This window comes from Patagioenas fasciata, chromosome 9 (genome assembly GCF_037038585.1).
Source record: "Patagioenas fasciata isolate bPatFas1 chromosome 9, bPatFas1.hap1, whole genome shotgun sequence".
In the NCBI taxonomy this organism is placed as follows: domain Eukaryota; kingdom Metazoa; phylum Chordata; class Aves; order Columbiformes; family Columbidae; genus Patagioenas; species Patagioenas fasciata.
In genome coordinates this window covers 17108256-17129336 of record NC_092528.1, presented here as the reverse complement: position 1 = coordinate 17129336, position 21081 = coordinate 17108256, and the positions used below count along the sequence as shown (strand labels likewise).

Genomic DNA, 21081 nt, shown 5'->3' with positions numbered 1-21081 from the left:
AGTTGGTAGTTATACTTGCAGCAGATTTTTGGTTTAACTGAAAAAACAAATGTAGATGCTAGGAGAATATAACCTGTTTTGTAAATGAAAAGAAGAAGAAAAAGCTTTTACCAGCTATTTTTGTATGCTTATTTGTTTTGTGGTTTGTTTTGTTTGTTTGTTTTAATTGGAAATTGAAAAATACAGTCAATTTCCTGTAGGTATGAGATTCAATGAATAAGCCTGAATTATTTAAAAGGTACAAATCACCATTTGCATGCACCTTTCATTAATGTGAATTGTTCATTTATTCACCAGATTCATTTGAATTATTTGGGAAACTACATTCCTAATGCTTGGACACGGGAAACGGGTTGCACTATTTGTGATTTAGACTTACTAGACCTGTCAACAGTGACGGTAAGAGTACTTTTCACTAGAACAAAACCTGTTTGAATGCAGTTAATAGGTGTACAGGTGTACAGCGATTTCTGAGGCAAAGTAGCTTCAGTATCCAATATTATGTCTTGTAGATGCTTTGGGGCATGTTTTCTTGTATATGAAACTAAAGATGGAATTTTTATTTTTATTTACTTTTAGAAATATTTTTATGCATGCATGTTAATGTAGGTTTCCTCAATATTACTGAAGATGATGCAGTCCCCAAAAGCCATCCGGATCCTTACCTGTGTTCACTGAGCTTGAATCAATCAATTTTGAGTCATGTAAGATTCAAGTAAATAATTAGAATTTTTGAGGAGATAGATAAAATACTCTTTACGTATTTCAGATTTTTAAGTGCAGACCTACAAAAAAACTGGATATGCATCAGTTCAACAATTTCTGTTTACAGCTAGAGGTTAATAGTTAACTGTAACGTGGTTACACTTACTGTTTTCTGAGAGATACAGAGAAATAGTCAAAACTGCTTTAGCTTGTAAAGGATGATACAAATACCTGTATTGTATATGCAAATATGTTTCTGTAGAACAAATCTGATGTAATTGAAGTCAGATATCAGTACAATCTTCAGAATTCTTACAGGACAAACATACAGGTACACATGGGGTGTGTGTGTGTCCAATATTTGGGAACTTACATCGGCTCCTTGGCTCCCAGCATGATGTCTTCATTGTCTTTATGATGATATCAGCTTGTACTCAGTAAATTTTAGGCAGAGTAAATACCAAGATGTACCATGTGGAAGATGTAAGCCCTGTACTTAAAAGAACATTCTGATTATTCTTAACCGGCTGTTTCCAGCAGCTGTTTCATATCTGTTATGTATTGAAGATTTGAATGAGAACGGGTCTTAGAAGGTCATGTCAAGGATAGCATGAAAGAAATAGTGGTTTGTTATCTTTGTAATGAAAGCACAAAGTGAAAGAATTTCTGGACAATAAGCAGCTTATGGACTGGAATATAAATTTTAAAAGCTATTGCTGGATTTGTAATAACTTTCAGATTCTTTTTGTATCTTTTGAAGATACAACATTCAAATGGTGTTCTACTGAAATAGTGTTTGCATTCCCAACATAAATTTTACATAACAAAAGAAGTTGTCTGAGTTTTTCCTAATGGTGTTGGTAATTAAAACATTGTTGGGGAGCGGTTAAATCTTAAAGCCAGTAATGGAAAGTAACTTGCAGTTTTTTACTGGAAAGCTTTCTATAGTTTATGTGCATCTACTTGGAATGTGTCTTCCTTACTGTAATTAATTCTTTGGACTTCATACCTCACCCACTCTGCCAGCAGAAATAACGAGACTTTTCTTTGGCCTCAGCGGGAGTGTTTACTTCAGGCATTTCTGAGTAAAAGCAATACTTCATTTTCTGAAAGTGCTTTCTGTTCAGGCCTGGCTGGTTGCTACTTAACAAGAAATCTTCATTGAAAAGAGCAATACCAGCTCTGTGCTTCTAATAATTCTTACCATATTGTTTTATTTAAATTTCTGCATTGATACGTTCATATCTTCTGAGCATTTTGCATGTTGTTCTCGTAAGCATATACAGAATCGGATTTGTTGATACCAACTAGGTTTTGGGCTTTGAGTTCCTTTAGATGAATTCTGGCATGAATGGATCCTTAACTCAATGAGCTCAGGTGTTGTGGATTCAATGTTTTGGGCTGGGCTTACCAACAGACCTTAACTTTAGCAGTCAGGGTAAACATTGCTTCCTAATGCTTCCGATGCGGTGCACTTGCCAGTATGTTTCTGGATTTCGAATGCAGACAGTGACATTGTGAAATCTCACCATGCACTGATGGTTTATCCAGACACTTTTCAAGTGGGTGTTGGCTTGCTTAAGGAAAGCTAACTTGCAGCCTTTTATGCTCATATAAGGTTTCTCTCCGAGCCTTGTAGTGGGTTAGACGTTTATGCTAACTGTCTGCTTTAGAGGTGGAAAAAAAACTTTATTTAATCAGTGCATTTCTTTGTGTAAGAGCGGAGGCCTTTGAAGGTCAGATTTCTTTGTCTTGCATAATGTAATAGTATATTTTAGAAATACACAAAAGTGCTGTCTAGGTTTGTTTTAGTGGTCATGATCTCTATATCAAGCACAGGCAAAGCAGGAATTAATGCGACTGTTCAAAAGATGTGAATTCACATTAAAATAAGATGCATAAAACTTCAGCATCCTTGGATGCAAGGAGAGAAGCTCTACTTAGTTCATCAAAGGTCTTGATGAAATCACTGACTAGGGAAGTAATGCAGAGCCCACTTATAATGGTTGGGGGAAACAGCACATATTATTGTATGGAAGGATATTGTAGTCTTTTGCTTAACATACAAATGAGTTAAATATTTTGTGGTATTTATTCTTTAACTACTTATAAAAACCTGGTTTTCCTTGTATTTTCTTGTAAACTTAACATATATAGGTAGGTTGCTTTCAAAAAATGAATTTGCCATGCAGTTCTTAAATACTTTTTTGCTGGTTTATTTTTCTTAAGGGTAAGACTCTTGAAAACCATAACACATTATTTTCTACTTCCTGTTTCTGTTATTGGAATTCAGAGAGTTTAAATCCATTATCTTTGCCTTTTTAATGAAGTCAATGAAAATAAATATGGGACATAGCACTTTTGAGCTAGTTGTCTTTGATTCTTTGGAAGCTGTGTGGCCTAAGTTCCTACAACATGACATTAGTTGCTTTTTAATATAACTAATCTTAGACAGGAGGCAAGTCTTACTGGTTGTGTCAAAATATCATTTTTTTTAGGAATATCCAAGAGTAAAAATTGGTGTTTTCATTGAACAACCCACCCCTTTCCTACCTAAATTTTTAGACAGACTGTTGTCTCTGGACTACCCAAAGGAGACACTCAGTATCTTCATTCATAATAATGTAAGTATGATGTTACTATTGTGTAAAGCTTCAATTTGGAAGTTATGATGTGAATGAAAATGAGTGTGGGAATGTATGGATTCTACATATGTACACAGTTAAACTGCATAGGAAGAGATAATCTCAGAATTTAGTATGCAGAAGTGGAAAAATACACTAATTAAATGAAATTGTGGCGGTGCTTACTGACGTCTGTTTAAATAAATTCTTAGATTCTTTAGTAATGAAAAAAATTGTATTTTAAGCATATGCTTCTGGGAGCAGTACTAATTGTCATAAGAAAATATAACAGACTAAGAAAAGAATAGTTTCTGTTGGAAGGGACCTACAATGATCTAGTTTGACTGCCTGGCCGCTTCAGGGTTGAACCAGAAGTTAAAGCATGTTGTTAGTAAGTGTTATCCAAGAGTTGACATGGGATTTGGTTTTCATCTTGTTGATACTCCAGTGTATTTATATTTCTCTTGGTGCTCCTGCTGGGTGGTGTGGGAAAGACTGGTGTGTCCAGGTATATTTTAAATGGCAGTACAGATGAGTTGCTTTTCTGAATATTTTTTTGAATGCTTTTTGCTTATTACCTAATGATCTAATGTTGCTGATACTTCACCAATGACTTCAGTATTGCTGTTTTCATGAATGAGGTGACAGATGTAGGTTTTTTGGAAAAAATGCTGCAAGAGAAATTGGAAGAATATATTATAATTTTGCCGTTTTTCATTGGTGTGAATTACTGTTGATACCATAGCACAAAAGGCCTGAGTAATAGAAATACAGCTTATCTTTAAGGCCTTCAGTGTGTTTTTCTAAGGGAACGCTGAAGGTATAAATGAGATATGCACATAGGAATTGTAGGCGCTGCTAGGTTTTGTTGCTTCAGTCAGATGTCATATGATATTTGAAACAAATATAAAAGACTGAACAACTCTTTATCACAGGAGGGAACCCAACACCCAATATTTTAATTATTCTGAAGTCAACCATAATATGCAAAAGCTATAAGTGAGGGCACTGGTTTGGAAGCATTGCATGCAGCTGAGATCTCTTAAATTAGAGGTAGGGTAATTATGAATTAAAGAAGCAATCACTGTGACTGTGTTTTAAAGAAACAATGGCTGTGACTGTCCACCTGAGTACAGGTAGCAGCTCCTTCTCTAAAGCCATCTGGGATGGTATAAAAACCTCCTGTGTGCCACTGACATTGCAGAATGGGTTTTGAAGATCATAAAAAAATATCTTGAAAAAATACCACATAAACAGTCTGTGAGTCTTGCATCATTATTCTGGATGTACAGCTTCAATTGCTGATGTTGGATTCTTTTGCTAAAATTTTGGACAGAAGGGCTTGATTTTAATGGCAGATATACTGGAATATCTTCAAATACTGTTTACCATCTGTTCGTTTAGGATAGAATACAATGTGTTCTTGGACACTATGTTTATGATTTCACAGCAACTTGTACTTTTAATTTATTATAAACAATGTTAACATGATTACAGGAGGTTTACCATGAAAAGCACATCAAGAAATTCTGGGAAAAAGCCAAGAACATTATCAGAAATATAAAAATTGTTGGACCTGAAGAAAATCTGAGTCAAGCAGAAGCCCGGAACATGGGAATGTAATTTCTAATTTATAAATCTGTTATAATGATGCATGCACTAACATGTTTTTCATCCTTTATGTATATTATTTTGCATCTTAAATACTAACAACTTCACATCTTAAGATAAAAAAGTGAGAGCTTTTGTGGTAGAACAAGCTCTAGATGTAAGATATGAACTATGGAGTATTTTCTGGTTTCTGTCTGATACAAAAAGCTGTTAGTCGCTGTGAAAATATCTCTCTGGTTTAGACTACTTTGATAGTCTGTCATCTTGTCTTCTAGTGAAAGTATAGACAATAGTAGGCTACAAAGAAAGTTGTCAGATTATTTTTACATTATGGTTAGGCCAAATGGATATATATTGAAACATGAGGAACATAAACTGTAAAGTTTAAATATTTTTTTAAAGAATGCTGTTGAAATAAAATAGATTATATATTTCAGCGAACTATTAAAGTTTATGCAGACAAATATATATGGCAGTAATTCTTAAAAGAAGAAGGTGGAAACAGGTGCAAATGTAAATGGAAATTCTAATTGCAGTCTATCTTCAAAAAATTTATTTGGTTTTTCTTTTTATCCAAAACCTTTTCAAGCTAACTTATCACAAAGGGATTTCATGGCATAGAAGCACCTCTTGGACTGGATATGCATTTAACATCTGTACTTTTTTGTCTTAGTCCGCCATCATTTAAGTAAAAATATGGTTAAAGCTGGACCTGGGCATACAGCTGACAGAATTATATTTATTTCTATGGCATAAAGAGACAGGAATATCCTTTAGAAGTGCTCTAGCAGGAGTTTCTGCTTTCAGGAGAAAAACAGGGCTTGCAAAGGAACTGATTTTATCTCCTTGGTCTTGCCTTTTTTTTTTTTTTTTTTTTTTAAATGTTTTTCTTCCTTCCCATCTTACTAGCAATTCCAACTCTTTAGCTTTTTAACCTGGCACTTGCCAGGCCTAAATCTGAACCTTGGAGTGTAGATTCCATCTCAGACCTGCCTGCAAAGGGGTTTCCTTAGTGCCTGCAGCTATCACAGAGCTTGTCATGGCTCTCCCAGTATTTCCATCAAAATATGGAGTTTTACAGACCAGGATCCCACCAACACCTTGCTGTGACCCATGAGCAGGCATCGTTCTCGCATAATTCTTCTATTCTCTTTTCTCGCAAATTTTCCATGAGCGTCAGAACCGAGAAATTATTTTCAAAAAGCCTTTTTTTTTTCTTTTAATATATTCATGGCATCCACTGAAAGAATGAGGAATTAATCCTGAGTCTCTGAGGTGTTCTTGGCTATTTGTTTGAATGGGGTTTTGTTGTGCCGAAGCCACTGGGAAGCTGATATTTGGCTGAGGTCCAAACCTTGCCCGTAGCCTTTCTAGGAAACACTGCAGATGTGCAGTGGTAGGGTAAGCAGCCATTCAGCATGTTTACAAATAATTCTTTCTTTGTTTCTAATGGTCTCTAAAGCAGTTGTACAGTGTTTGCAAACTTTGTGAAGCACTATATGTTACATGTAACTGAGGTGGAATTTCTGGAGTCACCAGGTCCTCTTTGTTGTTATATAGACACCATATGGCAGAATTTTTAGGGTAGACAATTTCTATACTGTTACTAAATCTCACCAAAAGATCTTTAAACCTGTCAACCTTTTTGAACTTTGAGTGTTGCAGAAGAAAAACAACTTTCCCACCCATATCTGATTTCAGTAGCTTCCAAGTGTGGTAACCGTGGTAACAGTCTTAAGCCTGAGATGAAAAACTAGACATTAGTCATTTATCTGTTTTGTGGCTACACTTGTTTCCTTTTAGTGATGGGTGATAAGAGTTTCTTTATACTGTTGTGACTATCTGGAGAGGTGCAAAATGTAATCCTAAGTGGCAGGCAATGTCCCCCAGTCTTTCAATGAGTGTTGCAGACTTGTATCTGGGGCACTGTTTACTTCATAGGTCTGTCAAAAGGTGTGAGTGCTCTCCCTTTGGGCTCACAGTTCACATTGGGAATTGTATTCTCAAACTATGAGTAGTATAAAAATTATATCTTGATTAATTGCAAATTCAAGCTATGTGTAAAGAAAGTGTAAGTAACTCAATAGTAAAGAAATTGAGTAGACTGTATGTCTCAGTGCTATAAACAACTCAGCCCTTGGAATACCTCAGTGGAAAGTTTGAAGAGCAGTGACGCTTTTCCTTTTCAGATGAGGTCACTGTTCCAGATGGGCTCATGGTTTGTAAGCAACGTTAACATCGCTCCGATTGCAAAATACTGTGAACTGATCTGCTGAGCTTGACTTCACACGTCCAACAAAAAATCTTGGCCTTTTACTAAAGCTTTTAAATTATTACACTGAAACCGTTTTAAGTTACGTACAAAAATATAACTTCCTTTTCAATATTCAGTCTTAGCTTATAAGCATGTGGAGTGTAAAACAGGCAGGTTGAAAGTTTTAGCCATTGGATTTAGGTTAGGAAGTATATTGCTATACCTATGAGTATTGCCAGAAAGCACTTTCCACTTGTTCCTTGCTGTGACCTGGATACACATAATAAATAGTGTCATGTATGATCTGGGATTTCTGCATCTGGAGAGGCTAACATACATTGTAAGAAAGTAATACTTTAAAGTGTAAGAATATCCAGGATTACTTCTGTTTCCTTGGGAAAGCTACTTGACAGCACCGAAAGCCTGAAGAGAAGATGCATGAATTTTTTAAGAATAGGCTTACTTTATTAATTTTTCCAGTCACATTTGCCTACAACTAAATACAAATATGTTCTATTTGTTATTTATTTTTCACATTTTTGTAATTAAAAAGCATTAATACCGTTCATACTTTTGTTAGCACCAAAGTTTTTGCTGCTTTTGGGGAGGTGCTGGCCAGTGTTGTGGCTGGAACCCTGGGTTGGCATGGAGTCTATAGTCTGTCAGGTTTAGTTTCCTCATTAACAGAACAAAGCTAAAGGAGCTGAATATTTTTTGGAAGAAATGCAATAGCTAATGTCAAGTGCAATATAAAAGTCAGGTTAATGGTTGTACTTAGGCTAATGATAAAGCTACATGTGAATTGTGTTCCATACTTGTAAAGCTTTGAACAGAATAGGCTAGTAATGGAAAATGCCATAAAGACTTAATTGCTGGTCCATGTTATGACCAAAATAAAACCTATTGCTTTCAGCTGGGGCAATCATGGAAGAAAGTGCTGATTAAGAAATTGCTGTCATAAAAAAATCTTATATGAAGGTACAAAACTGTCAGTGAAGGAGATGTCATTTAAAGCAAAACTAGAGATTGACCAAAGATTTAAACTGTGTGTGTGTGTCCAAACAGAGTGGGAAGACCATTTTGGTCTTTTGGGTATTTTAAAAATTTGTCTCAAATCATTACTGCATCTTTAGTGGTTAAGTTTGATAATGAAAGATAGCTTAAATTTATGGAATAAAAAAGCTCTGCCTTCTCCTATAGTTCCAACAAAGTCATAGCTTTAGAGTCCTTTGAGCAGAGAAAAGCTTGAACAAAAAGGTCCACAAGAAGTTGATGAGTAGTAACTCTTACAGGAGATGGGCTAAATGCCGATAAAGTGCCGTGTTGGGTGGGGGGGCGGAACGGAGGAGCTGGCATGCAGCCAGCAGCTGCCTTGGCTTGTCTGTACCCCCTCATATCCACTGTTTGTCAGATCTCCTGAAGTGACAGATCTTTGTAGAAAACAGTTGCAGGCAATAAATTAATGTGGAACTTAAACAGTGTTTATAGACTTTTTAAAGAAAGAAAATAAAATATTTTTCTTGTTTCAAGCTTTTATGGTGGAAATAATGCAAGTTCTGTCAATAATACCAGGGAAAATAGACAAAATCAATAGCACCTGCATGATAGAAAGCTACTGCTTGTTCCACTTCCTCTAAAAGTATGTTTGATTGACTATAATCTCCTACTATTCTCTTGGCATAGGAAAGCTGAATTCACTATACCAGATCTTAGCCTAGCATGTGTACCGTGCCAGAATTATACAAATATGTGTCTTTTATATTTATAGTAGAATGTCTTCTGCTTGGTCAAAGCTTTCTGCTGAAGGTGTGGGAATCTATGCAAATAATAGAAATAGTGTATGGGACAAATTCAGTTCCTTTTTGTAATTTCTGTTCACTGCCTGTGCAATTGTTTTATATTTCTCTTTAAAAACTGTGTTGTTCTTGTCAGTTACAAGAACACTAAGAAAAGGTCTCTTTATACTTTTTGACTTATTCTATCCATAAGGTTTCAATTACTATTCAGATCAGCAGATCACATCTGTAGCATCCTTGCCCAGACAGTGTTATAGCCACATGCAGTTACTTACTAGAGAAGCCTACTTAATAAGCTCATACTTCACTATTAAGTGACTGTACTGATATCCAGCTATATAAATTAGTGGCATGATTTCCATACTCTCCCCCTGCCCTCCCTCTGCCTTGTTTTCTACTGGGGCAGTGCATAGTAGCTCTTACTGAACTTGGTAAAGGTTAGAGATCACTTAGTTTAGTAAAAGAAAAATATAAGGCATGTGATCCCTGGTTTTAAATCTTCTTTTAGTTCCTCACACTACTGTATTCCAAAAACACCTTTATTTTACTATACTACACTACACAGGGCTTTTAATGTAATGTATGAGTAGAGCACTTGGTTGTGGTTTTGTTGATTGTTTGGGGTTTTTTTTGTTTGTTTTTTGTTGGTTTGGGGTTTGTTTGGTTTGGGTTTTTTGTTTGTTTTTGTTTTATTTTGATTGTTTTTTTCTTGGGTTTTTGTTTGTGGCTCTTTTCTGGACATCTGTGAGTTACCATTCCTTTTTGTCTTTTTAGGGACCTTTGTCGCCAGGATAAAGCATGTGAATATTACTTCAGCATAGATGCAGATGTTGTGCTGACAAACCCCAAAACTTTACGAATACTGATAGAACAGAACAGGTGTAGTATATCTCTTGATTTTGCAGAATTTCCTCCAACTTGAAGGGATTTTCTGGGTCCCATCCAGAAAAAATAAGATCTCATCTCTCCTTGCAGTTAGATCCTCTTTGTTTAACTGTGGTATTTGGTTGCCATAGTTCACAGTGGGCTTGGAGGCCAGCAATTCACAAGGCATTTTGTTCCTGTCAAGCAACAATTCCTGGTGTGAATTTCAAATGCTTCAAAGTTCCTCTGAGGAGAATGGTATGGTGTAAGCAGGTTTTATGTAATGATTTAAGATTTTGCTGACTAATGATTTCAAAATTGGTCACACACAACAAAAAGCCCCGATAAAAAACCAAACAAAAACTCTAGAGTTTATGGCTCTAGTGTTGCAGTATTATTACTTTCTTTTAAGATCAGAGGTGCAATAGAATAGTGGAAAGGTATTGGAAATTAAGCAGCTACGATGATCAGTTTCTCCTTGTATTAATGCAATCTTTTATGCTATACAAAGCTGTGATTTCATCAGCAATACCTTTCAGCAGACAGGGCTCACTGTGCACTTTCTCCTGCCAATTTGAGAGTTTCCTTTTTGGGTAGGTAGGTGGTGTTTGCCTGGTCATAACAAATCTGCGAATCTCAGGTGTGTCACATAAAGATAAGTTGTCAATGTCTGTTTTGACCTACTAGTGAGAAGGGATGGAGCTTAAGTAAAGATGTGACTGTCAGTCCTTTGCATTATATTCCTTGTAATATTTACTGTTGTAGAAAGAGGCTAAAAGCCAGGTACACGGGGTGGAAGAAACAGAAGGTTTGCAAAATATATCTACCAGTAGGCACCCTCTGAAACAAAGTGCCATTTTATTCTGGTCAACTTACATTTCCCCTTCTGACTCTACTAAGTTTTGGGTAAGCTAGGTCTCGCTGTAGTGTGTGTTGGTTTTGTTTTGGTTCTTTTTCTGATATCTTTGTGATGCTTTTTGTCATTATACTATGGGCAGTATTTTTTTTTTTCTTGACTGAAAATCAAGCCACCTCTGATTTATAAGAGTCTTTGCTTCAGTTACATTGATGTTGTTTCTGTGGTTACTTCAATGCTGTTTCTTCCACCTTAAGTTCAGAATAGCTGTTCCAAGGCTTGACAGTCATTGGTGTTTTAACTACACTGAAGTCCAAACTGAGGAAAGCTAGTATATTTTGACATATAATATATGTGTAGCAGTTTATATTTTCTTATTCAATATGTCACTTCACAGAAAGATAATTGCTCCACTTGTAACTCGTCATGGGAAGCTTTGGTCCAATTTCTGGGGTGCTTTGAGTCCAGATGGCTATTATGCTCGATCAGAAGATTATGTTGATATTGTCCAAGGGAACAGAATGTAAGTAACTGTAAGCTAATTTTTGAAGTCAAGGCACCCAGTATGGTTATTAGCAACATATTCTTACATATTCATGCAATCTCGTATTACTGAATAGCCTAGGTTAGTTTTATTGTTTACCTTTTTCTGTTTCATAGGAATGCATTTGTTTTCCCCCATTTGCAGTTTGAATAAAAAAATCAAAGTGTTTAACACTATGTGCTGGTATTAGTAGTAGACATAGTCATTGCTGGTGCCTGTCTGATTGTGTCTGGTTGCTCTAGCCGCGCATAATGCAGAAAATGGTAAGACAAACAAATAGCAAACTCAAAACTCTATCCCAGGAACCAGTCAAATGAAATTATTGGTGCTTTCATCAAATTACTTCTCTTTGGGGCAAATATTTAATCAGCTGAGTGACTGTAATTTTTCATGTGTTTCTTCTTGTATATTTTGTCAGATGTATCCCAATGAGCTCTTGAGAAGTATTTTTGTCACGTAGCCTTTGGGGTTTCTCCTTCCCCTAGATGAATGTGATGTAAGTTGTTCTAAGCTTGACTTTCCCATGTGGTGATGCCTTTTCATTGCCCTGGAAGAACAAAAAGGTCTTGAAACAGACTGACTGCTTGAATAGAACTGGCTCGTTTTCAGTTGCACTGAAAGATGTGCTCATGGTGCTGGGAGGGAGGAAAACTGCAGAGTGAGCATTGTCACAGCAGTGCTTCTCTGTTGATATTGGCCCAAGTGACATGAATACGTGGCCTGCTGTGATCCGTGGGTGTTTGTGTGAGGAGGTCAGACCAGCAGTGTGAAGCCTCAGTAAAGTCTTTAAACTCACTTAAAACTCTGTTTTAGAATTTCTCCATCTGGTAGTGTAGAACAATATTAGAAGGGTTTGACAGATTGTCTTAACTATGGAAACATGAAGTATGTTTGTAGTTATGACTCTTTAGAGAATTTGACCTTTCTACTTTTTTTAACAATCCTTCATAAAAGATGAATTACTGCCTACGCCTACGTTTGAGATGTCCACATTGTCCAGCTGTAGGTTTTTCAAATGTCTTGGGAACCTTTCAGCTGCATTTCCTTAAAACTTGCTTAGTCTTGTCAGCAAATATGGAGATGCTGATTTGATAGAATAGGCAACAAATTAGTTTCCACGGCTTTAAACTATTTGCCTTTTTTTTTTTTTTTACAGAGGAGTATGGAATATTCCTTATATGGCTAATATATACTTAATTAAAGGACAAACTCTTAGATCTGAGATGAAAGAAAAGAACTACTTTATGCGTGATAAGTTGGATCCTGATATGGCTCTCTGCAGGAATGCCAGGGAAATGGTAAGGTGTATCTATAACAGCTTGCTGTTAAGTACACACAGCCTTCTTTATGTCCTGCTGCACGTGACTGCTTCATTTGATTGATCTTGGATATTTTATTTTTACTTCTGTTTCAAAGTACTGGCCAATTTTTGTGACGTAGAGCATTTTAGATGTATTTCTTTAAATTGTCGAGAACAGAAGTGTTTGCAAGGCACTGGTGCGCTGACTGCGTGATGGTTTTTATTTAAATGGACTGAAAATTCCTGTTGAGGTTAAAATACCTTCCTTGTTGATGCAACCTCAACAGGATGAAAGAGGGCTCAACTTCTGTACTGTTTGTGACTTCAAACTTATCAATGCATTTAGAGCATCTCTATTATGCATGTTTTTATACAGTGTGAAACTTCTAGCAGATGAAGTTGGAATATTTTGCAGTTTTATATTTAGATACATATTTGAACTAATGATGGGCAGTGTTGATATAAAAAGCCTAAGTGATTTATGAAATTGTACGTATGTTCTTAGGGAGCATGAGTTACTCATTGATTTTTCCAGATAGATTAAAACTGTATCAGAAACTTGTTACTTGCATTAAGCTGTAAGTAATGAGAGAAAAAGTATTTGTACTGTAAAAATATGAATATGTAAATCCACATTTCTACTGATATTTACACTAGTTTCAGCACAGAAACAAATAAAACCTAAACCAGACCTATTTCCAGACACTATAGCATTGAAAAATAATTTTGCTGAAATGAACAAGAAAAGTTGGCAAGTATTAATTTTTTTATTCCCTCATAACAAGGCATGATCTCCTTTGTACTGATTATTCAGAACATCCCCATCCCATTCTCTTGTATTCAAACCTTCTCAGCTGAGTTATTGCAAATGTGTGCTTCCTTTGTGCTCATTAAACTAATCTGACTGGCTCATCAAAAAATTGCTTTCTCTTCTCCTCTTTCCCAGTCTATGCTGCAAGATGGTCTGGTCCATGCTTGTTTTTGTATTGCAGCAGATAAGAAGGGGCTGGTGGAAACAGCTTTGACATGTGTATTAGGAGCTTTGCTTGATGATGCATGTTGTCTGTGAAGGCATATCAGCTCTTGATCAAAGGCTGCTATTACCCTAATGTAACTGTGGAAACCTAATAGTAGTCAGAAAAGAGAAAGATTATGTATCAGAAAACTGATGTAATGATTCTCCTTCATTTTAGAGTTTACAAAGGGAAAAAGACTCCCCCTCTTCGGAAACATTCCATATGCTCAGACCCCCAAAGGTGTTGCTTTATTTTTTTTAATTGATTAGTTATTATTACGTGCAGTATTATTCTACCATGGGAAGATACTTCTCCTCTGTCCACTTACTCTAATGAAGTACTGCTTTACCTTTCTCTTCAGTCTTCTCAAGGTTCAAGTTTTGGCCAGGGACACGTTCTTCATGACCAGCTCAAAATGTCTTAGAGAGGCTTGTCCTTTCCTCAGGGAGGTTTCTCAGGGATCCTGAGGTCCAGGTGTGCTGAAGCCTTTCTTTGTAGCTAAAACTGTTCCCGCAGTCCTAGGAAGGACTACAGCTCTAGTCGCCAGCAGCTCTGCCAGGCTCCCTTGGTGACCACACAGGGCTGTTGTGTAATCGGTGTCATTTTAAGCTGTTTTTCTTGACCCAGACCTTTCTTATTCGCAATGCTGCAGCTATTTTATGATTTGGTAAGTGCCCCAAACTGGGCACATGTTTAACATAATAATCATCTTTCTAACAGTTTAACTCTTTTTCAGACAGAAACATATACAGAAATACCAAAATATCCAAATAAGAATGTCTTCATCTGCTGCAAATCTGAATGTCACAAACACTTTTGAAATGTGGTTTTAGTCTGAAAAACAGTAAACTTAGAAAAAGACCCCACAAAACCTAAGTTTCTCTAAAAGGAACTGTTTTCTCCTACTATTTCTAATTAAGAGAGTTTTGTTAATATCTTCTGTTAATAGCTTGACAATAAAGCTGTATCTTACCATATTGATATCTTGCACATATTTTGCAATGTTTGCTTAGGCAAACATACTTCACAGTGCTCAGCTGTTTTGTACCATGATCTGAATATTACTTTATGCTGTATTTGCCACTATATTTTTATTTCAGGCTAATTCATCAGCGGATCATGTAGTGAATACTCTGAAATAAGTTTCTTGTTCTGACTTCCAGTAGCCTGTCTATCGTTAGCTTATTCTTTCAATTTTTAATGAGAAACTAAACCCTAGATGCTGGTTTTCTTGGATGAGTATTTTCAGTTTGAAAACAGGTGCTTCCAGTGTGTCTGCTTAGGTTTTCTGGAAAACAAAACAACCAACTACTTTTCTGTTTTTCCTTTCTATAACTGCATGTGGGTTTGTGTTATGAACAGTATATGTTTTGGTTTAATATGTTTGGAAAATAAATTCAACCAAATACCTGTAAAGAAGGAATTATGAACACTAGTTGGTGATTAGAATTAACCATGCAAAATTTAAGGATTTTAAATGAACAGCACGTGTATAGTATGTATGTACAAGCACGTGATATATTTTATGAAAGCACAGACATAAGCAAACAGGCTTTCTTAAAACATCTTTTTTGCTAAGATGGACAGTTTTGCTAATGCCATTTTTCTCTGCTTGGTGTAGGGTGTTTTCATGTACATTACCAACAGACATGAATTTGGAAGACTTATTTCTACAGCCAATTACAATACCTCTCACTACAACAATGACCTCTGGCAGATATTTGAAAATCCTGTGGTATGTATCTAATTATTGATGAAACAGTTGTTTGATTTGAAAAAAAATGATAAAGTTTATGTATTATAAAGGACTTGGGATTTAAAGACTTTACGTGGAGAACATTTGGTTATTATACGCTAAATACTGGTTGTGTACTAAAAGGTGTTTTCCGCCACCTGTTTAAGCAAACGACAATATATCATATCAACAAGCCAACTGATGACCAGAGTAAGGAGTTGGACATATGGTCTTGATGTAACAGGTTTCATGACTTTTGACCTGATGAGAGCCAGTTCATTTATGGGTATAAGAAATTGTTTAATTGTTTCCAGAGCTTTCAGTAGAGCAAATGGATAAATTATTTTTTGTCACTTATAAATTAATTTATTCTGTTTTAATGTTTTAAAATCATGGTTTTTAGGACTGGAAGGAAACCTATATAAATCCCAACTACTCAAAGATCTTCACTGATAATATAGTAGAACAGGTAGGTATAAGTAGTTTCCTTAAAATGTATGGGACTGGCTGATAATAAAGTGGCATACAGCAAGTATTTCCATGGAAATGCTCTTTGGTCTGTGGCTGAACAGCTGTGTGATGATTTGAGTCAGAACTGAATCTTTGCCATTTTGAAAACTACATGAGAGGAATCAAAAAAATAACTGCTAGATTGTTCAGAATAATGTCATCCAAGTAACTGCCTTCACCAAAATACAGATGTGTTTAGCTTATTTATTTGAACTAGCTAATACCACTAGCAGAAGGCCTAATAGAATTTCTACAGCAGATTGCTATGTTTCCTGGTATCTAGCAAAGGCAGGCTCTTCCAGACACTTTCCTTGGGTTGTGCCTGTCCTTATGGATTCCTAAGGTCTGACAACCATTAATCCAATGTAAAGCCTCTTGCTGGATACTAAGAGATTTTTTTAAATTATTTTTTAAAATTTTCTGTCTGCCTGGCTATTCGCTCTCATGCAACTGATCTAGACAAAGCGCTTCTAGGATGATGTTGTAGCAGTGGTGGATGATCAGTTCTGTGACAATGAGGGACAGTAATTTAATAAACTGTGTTTCCTTAAAAAGCCAGAATAAATTGTGTTTAAAATAGTGTTAGGTTTTAAACCAGTTTTTGTAATAGCTTGTAATGTAGAAGATCAGAGTTGTTATTTGAAGCAACCAAGGCACAGGATCTGTGGGTGCACTGATGCCATTGCTTATGCTGGGCCGTGACTCACAAGGTAGCTCATAGTTTTTGCTTCGTTCTGTGAGAATGTGCATGTGATTCAAGCCAAAATTATATTATTATTTAAATGTATCTGAATTATGGCTCAGGTTAGAACAGCTGATATTCTTTAGTGACCAAGAAAAGTGAAGATGTCCTTTTTTTAGCAGTTGAAAATAAGATAGATGTTAAAGTTTAACTCTACTGAAAGAGATGAATGGTTTGGTTTTGATTTTGTGTGTTTTTTTTTTCTTTTTGTTTGTTTGTTGTGTTTTTTTTTTTTGTTGGTTTTTTTTGTAGCCATGTCCAGATGTGTTTTGGTTTCCCATATTTTCTGACACTGCCTGTGATGAATTGGTAGAAGAAATGGAACATTTTGGACAATGGTCTGGTGGAAAACACCAAGTAAGTATCAGCATATATAAACATGACCTTGATGAGTGAGTAGCTTTTACCTTTGTAATAATATGTCACAGCGTACTGCAACAAACAAACACTCCAACAATTGCTAATGAACCAATACATCTGCTTCATGGTATAAAATACTTCGTTTAGTCTACCACATAGCTTGTTGTTCAGTAAATATAGTGACATTCCTCAATGAACCTTGAACTAGCAAATTCAGACACCAGCAGTGGTGTCCTTGCTGCAGTAATTGTCTGGTAGTTGTCCAAACCTGTTCTTGAATGGTTGTTGATAAATGTTCAGAGAAGTTTTACTCATTTACCTCTTAAGTACTAATTTGTCAGACTTTTCCACCTAAGCAGTTACCCACAAATGTTATGAGCTATTGTGTTTGTTTGCAGAAAGTTCAAGGTATTCAGCAACTACTGCTAAAATCGGAGGAACGTTTGTCATATTCACAAACTTGGTACCTTGGAAATGACATAAATTACAGTCATTATTTTACTGCAGAGAGGAACCTCCAGAAAGGATTTTAACATACTGTTATCTTCAAATTATTTCAACGTTTATTACCACGTCAGGTTGAGGTCTGTACTCTCTTGATCTGGTATAACTTCAGTTGCCTCTGCATCTCAATAAATAAAACCATTACTCCAGGAAGTGCTTATTGACAGGCAACACATCCAAGTATAGACTCACCTTTTAAAAAATTTCCAATTTTTGCTCATGGATAGCTCAGCATTTTTTCCACAGCAGTTAGCTGTGAAACTACTGCACAGCAAGCTCACATGCGCCCACTAAAGCATTGCTTTTTGCGTTTTGTGATTCTACACATTTCAAATAAATATTTGTAGAAATTCCAGAAGCATTCCATGTCCATATTTCAAAGCCGTTTATGGTGTTTTCATTAGGACAGCCGTATTTCTGGAGGTTATGAAAATGTCCCAACTGATGATATTCATATGAAGCAAATTGGACTGGATAATGAATGGCTGCATTTCATCAGAGAGTTCATTGCACCGGTAACGCTAAAAGTGTTTGCTGGCTATTATACCAAGGTATGTGTTTAAAACTTTTGCAGATTATTACTGTATGGCATGAGTAATTCTAAGTATTTTATTTAATACACACTTTTGTTTGATTGGGGAGCTTATACATAATGTAGAACTAGTTATAGGTGAATGTTGTTGAATTGTTTACTCATCTTTAAAAAAAAAAAAACCACACAGAAAACAAGAACCCTGTATGTGACTTGGAAGTTCACATGTTGACATCTGACTGTATATTTTGTTTCAGGGGTTTGCTTTATTGAATTTTGTTGTAAAATATAGCCCTGACAGACAACGGTCACTCAGACCTCATCATGACTCCTCTACATTCACAATCAACATCGCTCTCAACAAAGTAGGAGAGGACTTTCAAGTAAGTTGATAACTTACTGACTTAAAAAATGTTGTCCTTTGAGCACCTATATTATTTCCAAACTAGAGCCTAGATGGATATACTTAAAGACCATGTTGAAAAGGAAAAGATGTGGGTCACGAATTAGGATATATTATTCCTTGGTGGTTTTTGATAAGTACTGATTTTGCTTGATTGCAGGATCCAGAACTGTTGATGCAGTCAAGCTGAATTGGTCAAAATCGCTGCAGGTAGTGGGGGAGATGGAGTTTAAAGAACAACTTTGGTGACATTAGCCATTTTACTTTCAGCATTTCTGAAATGCTTAATTTCTGTACAGTGAAAACCAATTTTTCAAAATACTGTAAATGGTCCCAGGTTGTCTCAAATGGTTTATTTTCTTTACAGTTTTTTTTAATGATCCTTTTTTAGATCAGCCACAGACTGAAAAATTTCAACTGTTGGGTTTGTTTTGGTTTGGTGTCTTTTGAGATTGCTTTCTACTCTGATATTGATTCAAATGAAACAATCCCTAGAGTGTGGAGATAGGCAGGGCTTATGGCAGTTATATCCAGGTTTGACTAGCAGAGAAACTTAACCTACTTGTTTATAAACCTGTATTATTCACAGTCCTACTTAACACCCATGAGTTTACCAAACTTACTACTTTAGAAGACACACCTTCAGTGTCAAAGCAACAGCCAGATCAATTTATTTAAGATTTGTTTAAATGCCATCCTGGATAGGGATGCAGTCCTGGAACAAAGCCTGCGAACATGATTGGCTTCTCCCTAGTATCATCCACAGCAACGTAATTGAAGATTTGTTTGTCAGAGCTGCTGCTTGAATGAGTTGCTATCTGGGGAATGCTGAAGCAAAGCAAGGGGCAATCTTTGATTCCAAATGTATGTCTGTTATGTTTCGCTTTGAAGATGATGTTGTTTAAATAACCTTGTTAGTAGGGATAGTAAAGAAAAATTATTGTTAGCAACCTAGTAATAATAGCATAATATTTTAAGTTGTGGAAAAATAAAAAGTAACTTAATTAAAATACAAGGTAAATGTTTGGGTGTTTGTTTTCCTTTGTTTTGGCTGCAGGGAGGAGGCTGTAAGTTTCTGAGGTACAACTGCTCCATCGAGTCTCCCAGGAAAGGCTGGAGCTTTATGCACCCAGGAAGACTCACTCATTTACATGAAGGACTTCCTATCTTGAATGGCACTAGATACATTGCAGTATCATTTATTGATCCTTAATCTTTTTCCCCCCTCTTCAACAATGTTTGATTCTTTATACAAACATTTATTTATAGATTTCTTCTGGAAGATGGTGATAAAAGAAACTTCAAGTTACTGTTCTTGGACATCAAAGTTACTTTGGGCTTAAAAAAAAAAAAAAAAAAAAGAAAATAAAATAAAAGAAAGAAAATCTTGTAAAACTGTTGAAGAGATCTCAATATCTGCTCTGAGCCTTGAATCACAAAGTAAACATGTCCTGCTTGTTTTTCCATTTTGCTGTCTAAAAAGAGCACCCAAGGAGGAAAGTGGAAAAACATTTTATAATTAATCCATTTATTGAAAAAAAAACCCAAACAACTCTTGATACAAAATTATCTATTTATTATGGTTTTCATTCAGTGAAGTGACACAGTAAAGTTTTTGTGGTGCATATATGTGGTACCAACCAATTGAAAACCACAGCATAAAACCAAAATCAAGTTAATCTTGTGTAGGGCTGTTGGGCATAAGTAATAGTTCCATATGCTGGTATATATTAAAGGGGAAACATCTCAGTAGCCTGTTTTCTTAATTCATTTTCAATACTGAAATGTACACCTTTAGAAGAAAAATAAATTAATTGTGCAGATGAAACAAGGATGAAATAATTTAGCGAAGAGAAAACGGTTTATCATTTGTTTGGAGAACTCCTCTTGAAAATTTACTTTTCTTCACTAAGTGACCTTCATTTAAAATGAGTTATTTTTCTAGATATGTAATTGCACCCAATTGATACTGGAAATTTGATGTTTATTTTCAGAATGCTGGTAAATGTTAAGAATTGTATGTTTTATAAAGACAATTTTATACTCTTACTTAAAATTACTTGAATTTTGTATCAGGAAAATGAAATTGTGGCAGTCTCTGTTTTAAAGCTAAGGGTCTTAACTTGCCGTTTATTTTGAAGAGATCGGTTTAAAATATTCCTACTGTATCTACTGTTTGTAATTTAAAGAAACTTGAAGCAAACTATCTCAAAGTCTACCATGCCAAAATGCACAATGTGTTGGAAAAACTTGTGAAAAATAAAAGGTAACTTTAAATTAATGTAACAGCTTTTACTTGACTGTATTAGGTAGCTTCTTTGCATGTTGCTATTGTTCTTACAGAAATTATATTTATTGATGAATATTTTTAAGGGGTCGCATATGTATTTAGATTGGAAGTTTCTCTAAGTGTCAGTTTTTGGCTTATTTACTCTGTTATACTATTGAAATTATTTCTCATGTGAGGTGGTGCCTGCGTACATTACAGAAAGTGCAGTACACTTTCAGAACAACCCCAGCAGCATGGATGTGTCTTGTTTTCTGCAGCAGCCTTACTTTTTATATAGAAGCTTTTTTATTATCTAATCAGTAGTTTGCTTTTTACCTGCTAATATTTGAAGAAACTTCAAATCACATTCCTTAAACAGAAGCTTTATTTAGAGCTGAAAGGCTTGGGAGAGGAATTCAGAGATTATTCCATTAGTGAAAATAAGCATGTCTGCTC

General features: G+C 35.6%; 1 protein-coding gene across 3 annotated transcripts in view; it reads left to right on the top strand.

Annotated features, from left to right (window-relative positions):
• The window catches only part of PLOD2 (procollagen-lysine,2-oxoglutarate 5-dioxygenase 2), a 50624-nt gene extending 29987 nt beyond the window's left edge, over positions 1 to 20637 (top strand). The window contains exons 8-20 of one of the 3 annotated variants that reach the window (XM_065844398.2): positions 298 to 399; positions 3204 to 3329; positions 4827 to 4948; positions 9765 to 9869; positions 11108 to 11233; positions 12411 to 12552; positions 13748 to 13810; positions 15192 to 15305; positions 15709 to 15774; positions 16810 to 16914; positions 17826 to 17972; positions 18211 to 18336; positions 19414 to 20637. In XM_065844398.2, the coding sequence (XP_065700470.1) occupies positions 298 to 399; positions 3204 to 3329; positions 4827 to 4948; positions 9765 to 9869; positions 11108 to 11233; positions 12411 to 12552; positions 13748 to 13810; positions 15192 to 15305; positions 15709 to 15774; positions 16810 to 16914; positions 17826 to 17972; positions 18211 to 18336; positions 19414 to 19569 (1500 nt within the window). In that variant the 3' untranslated portion in view covers positions 19570 to 20637. Of the gene's footprint in view, positions 1 to 297; positions 400 to 3203; positions 3330 to 4826; positions 4949 to 9764; positions 9870 to 11107; positions 11234 to 12410; positions 12553 to 13747; positions 13811 to 15191; positions 15306 to 15708; positions 15775 to 16809; positions 16915 to 17315; positions 17502 to 17825; positions 17973 to 18210; positions 18337 to 19413 lie in introns of those variants that run through there. The other 2 variants (XR_011740524.1, XM_065844399.2) reach the window with 2 other exon arrangements.
• Positions 20638 to 21081: the final 444 nt, after the last annotated feature.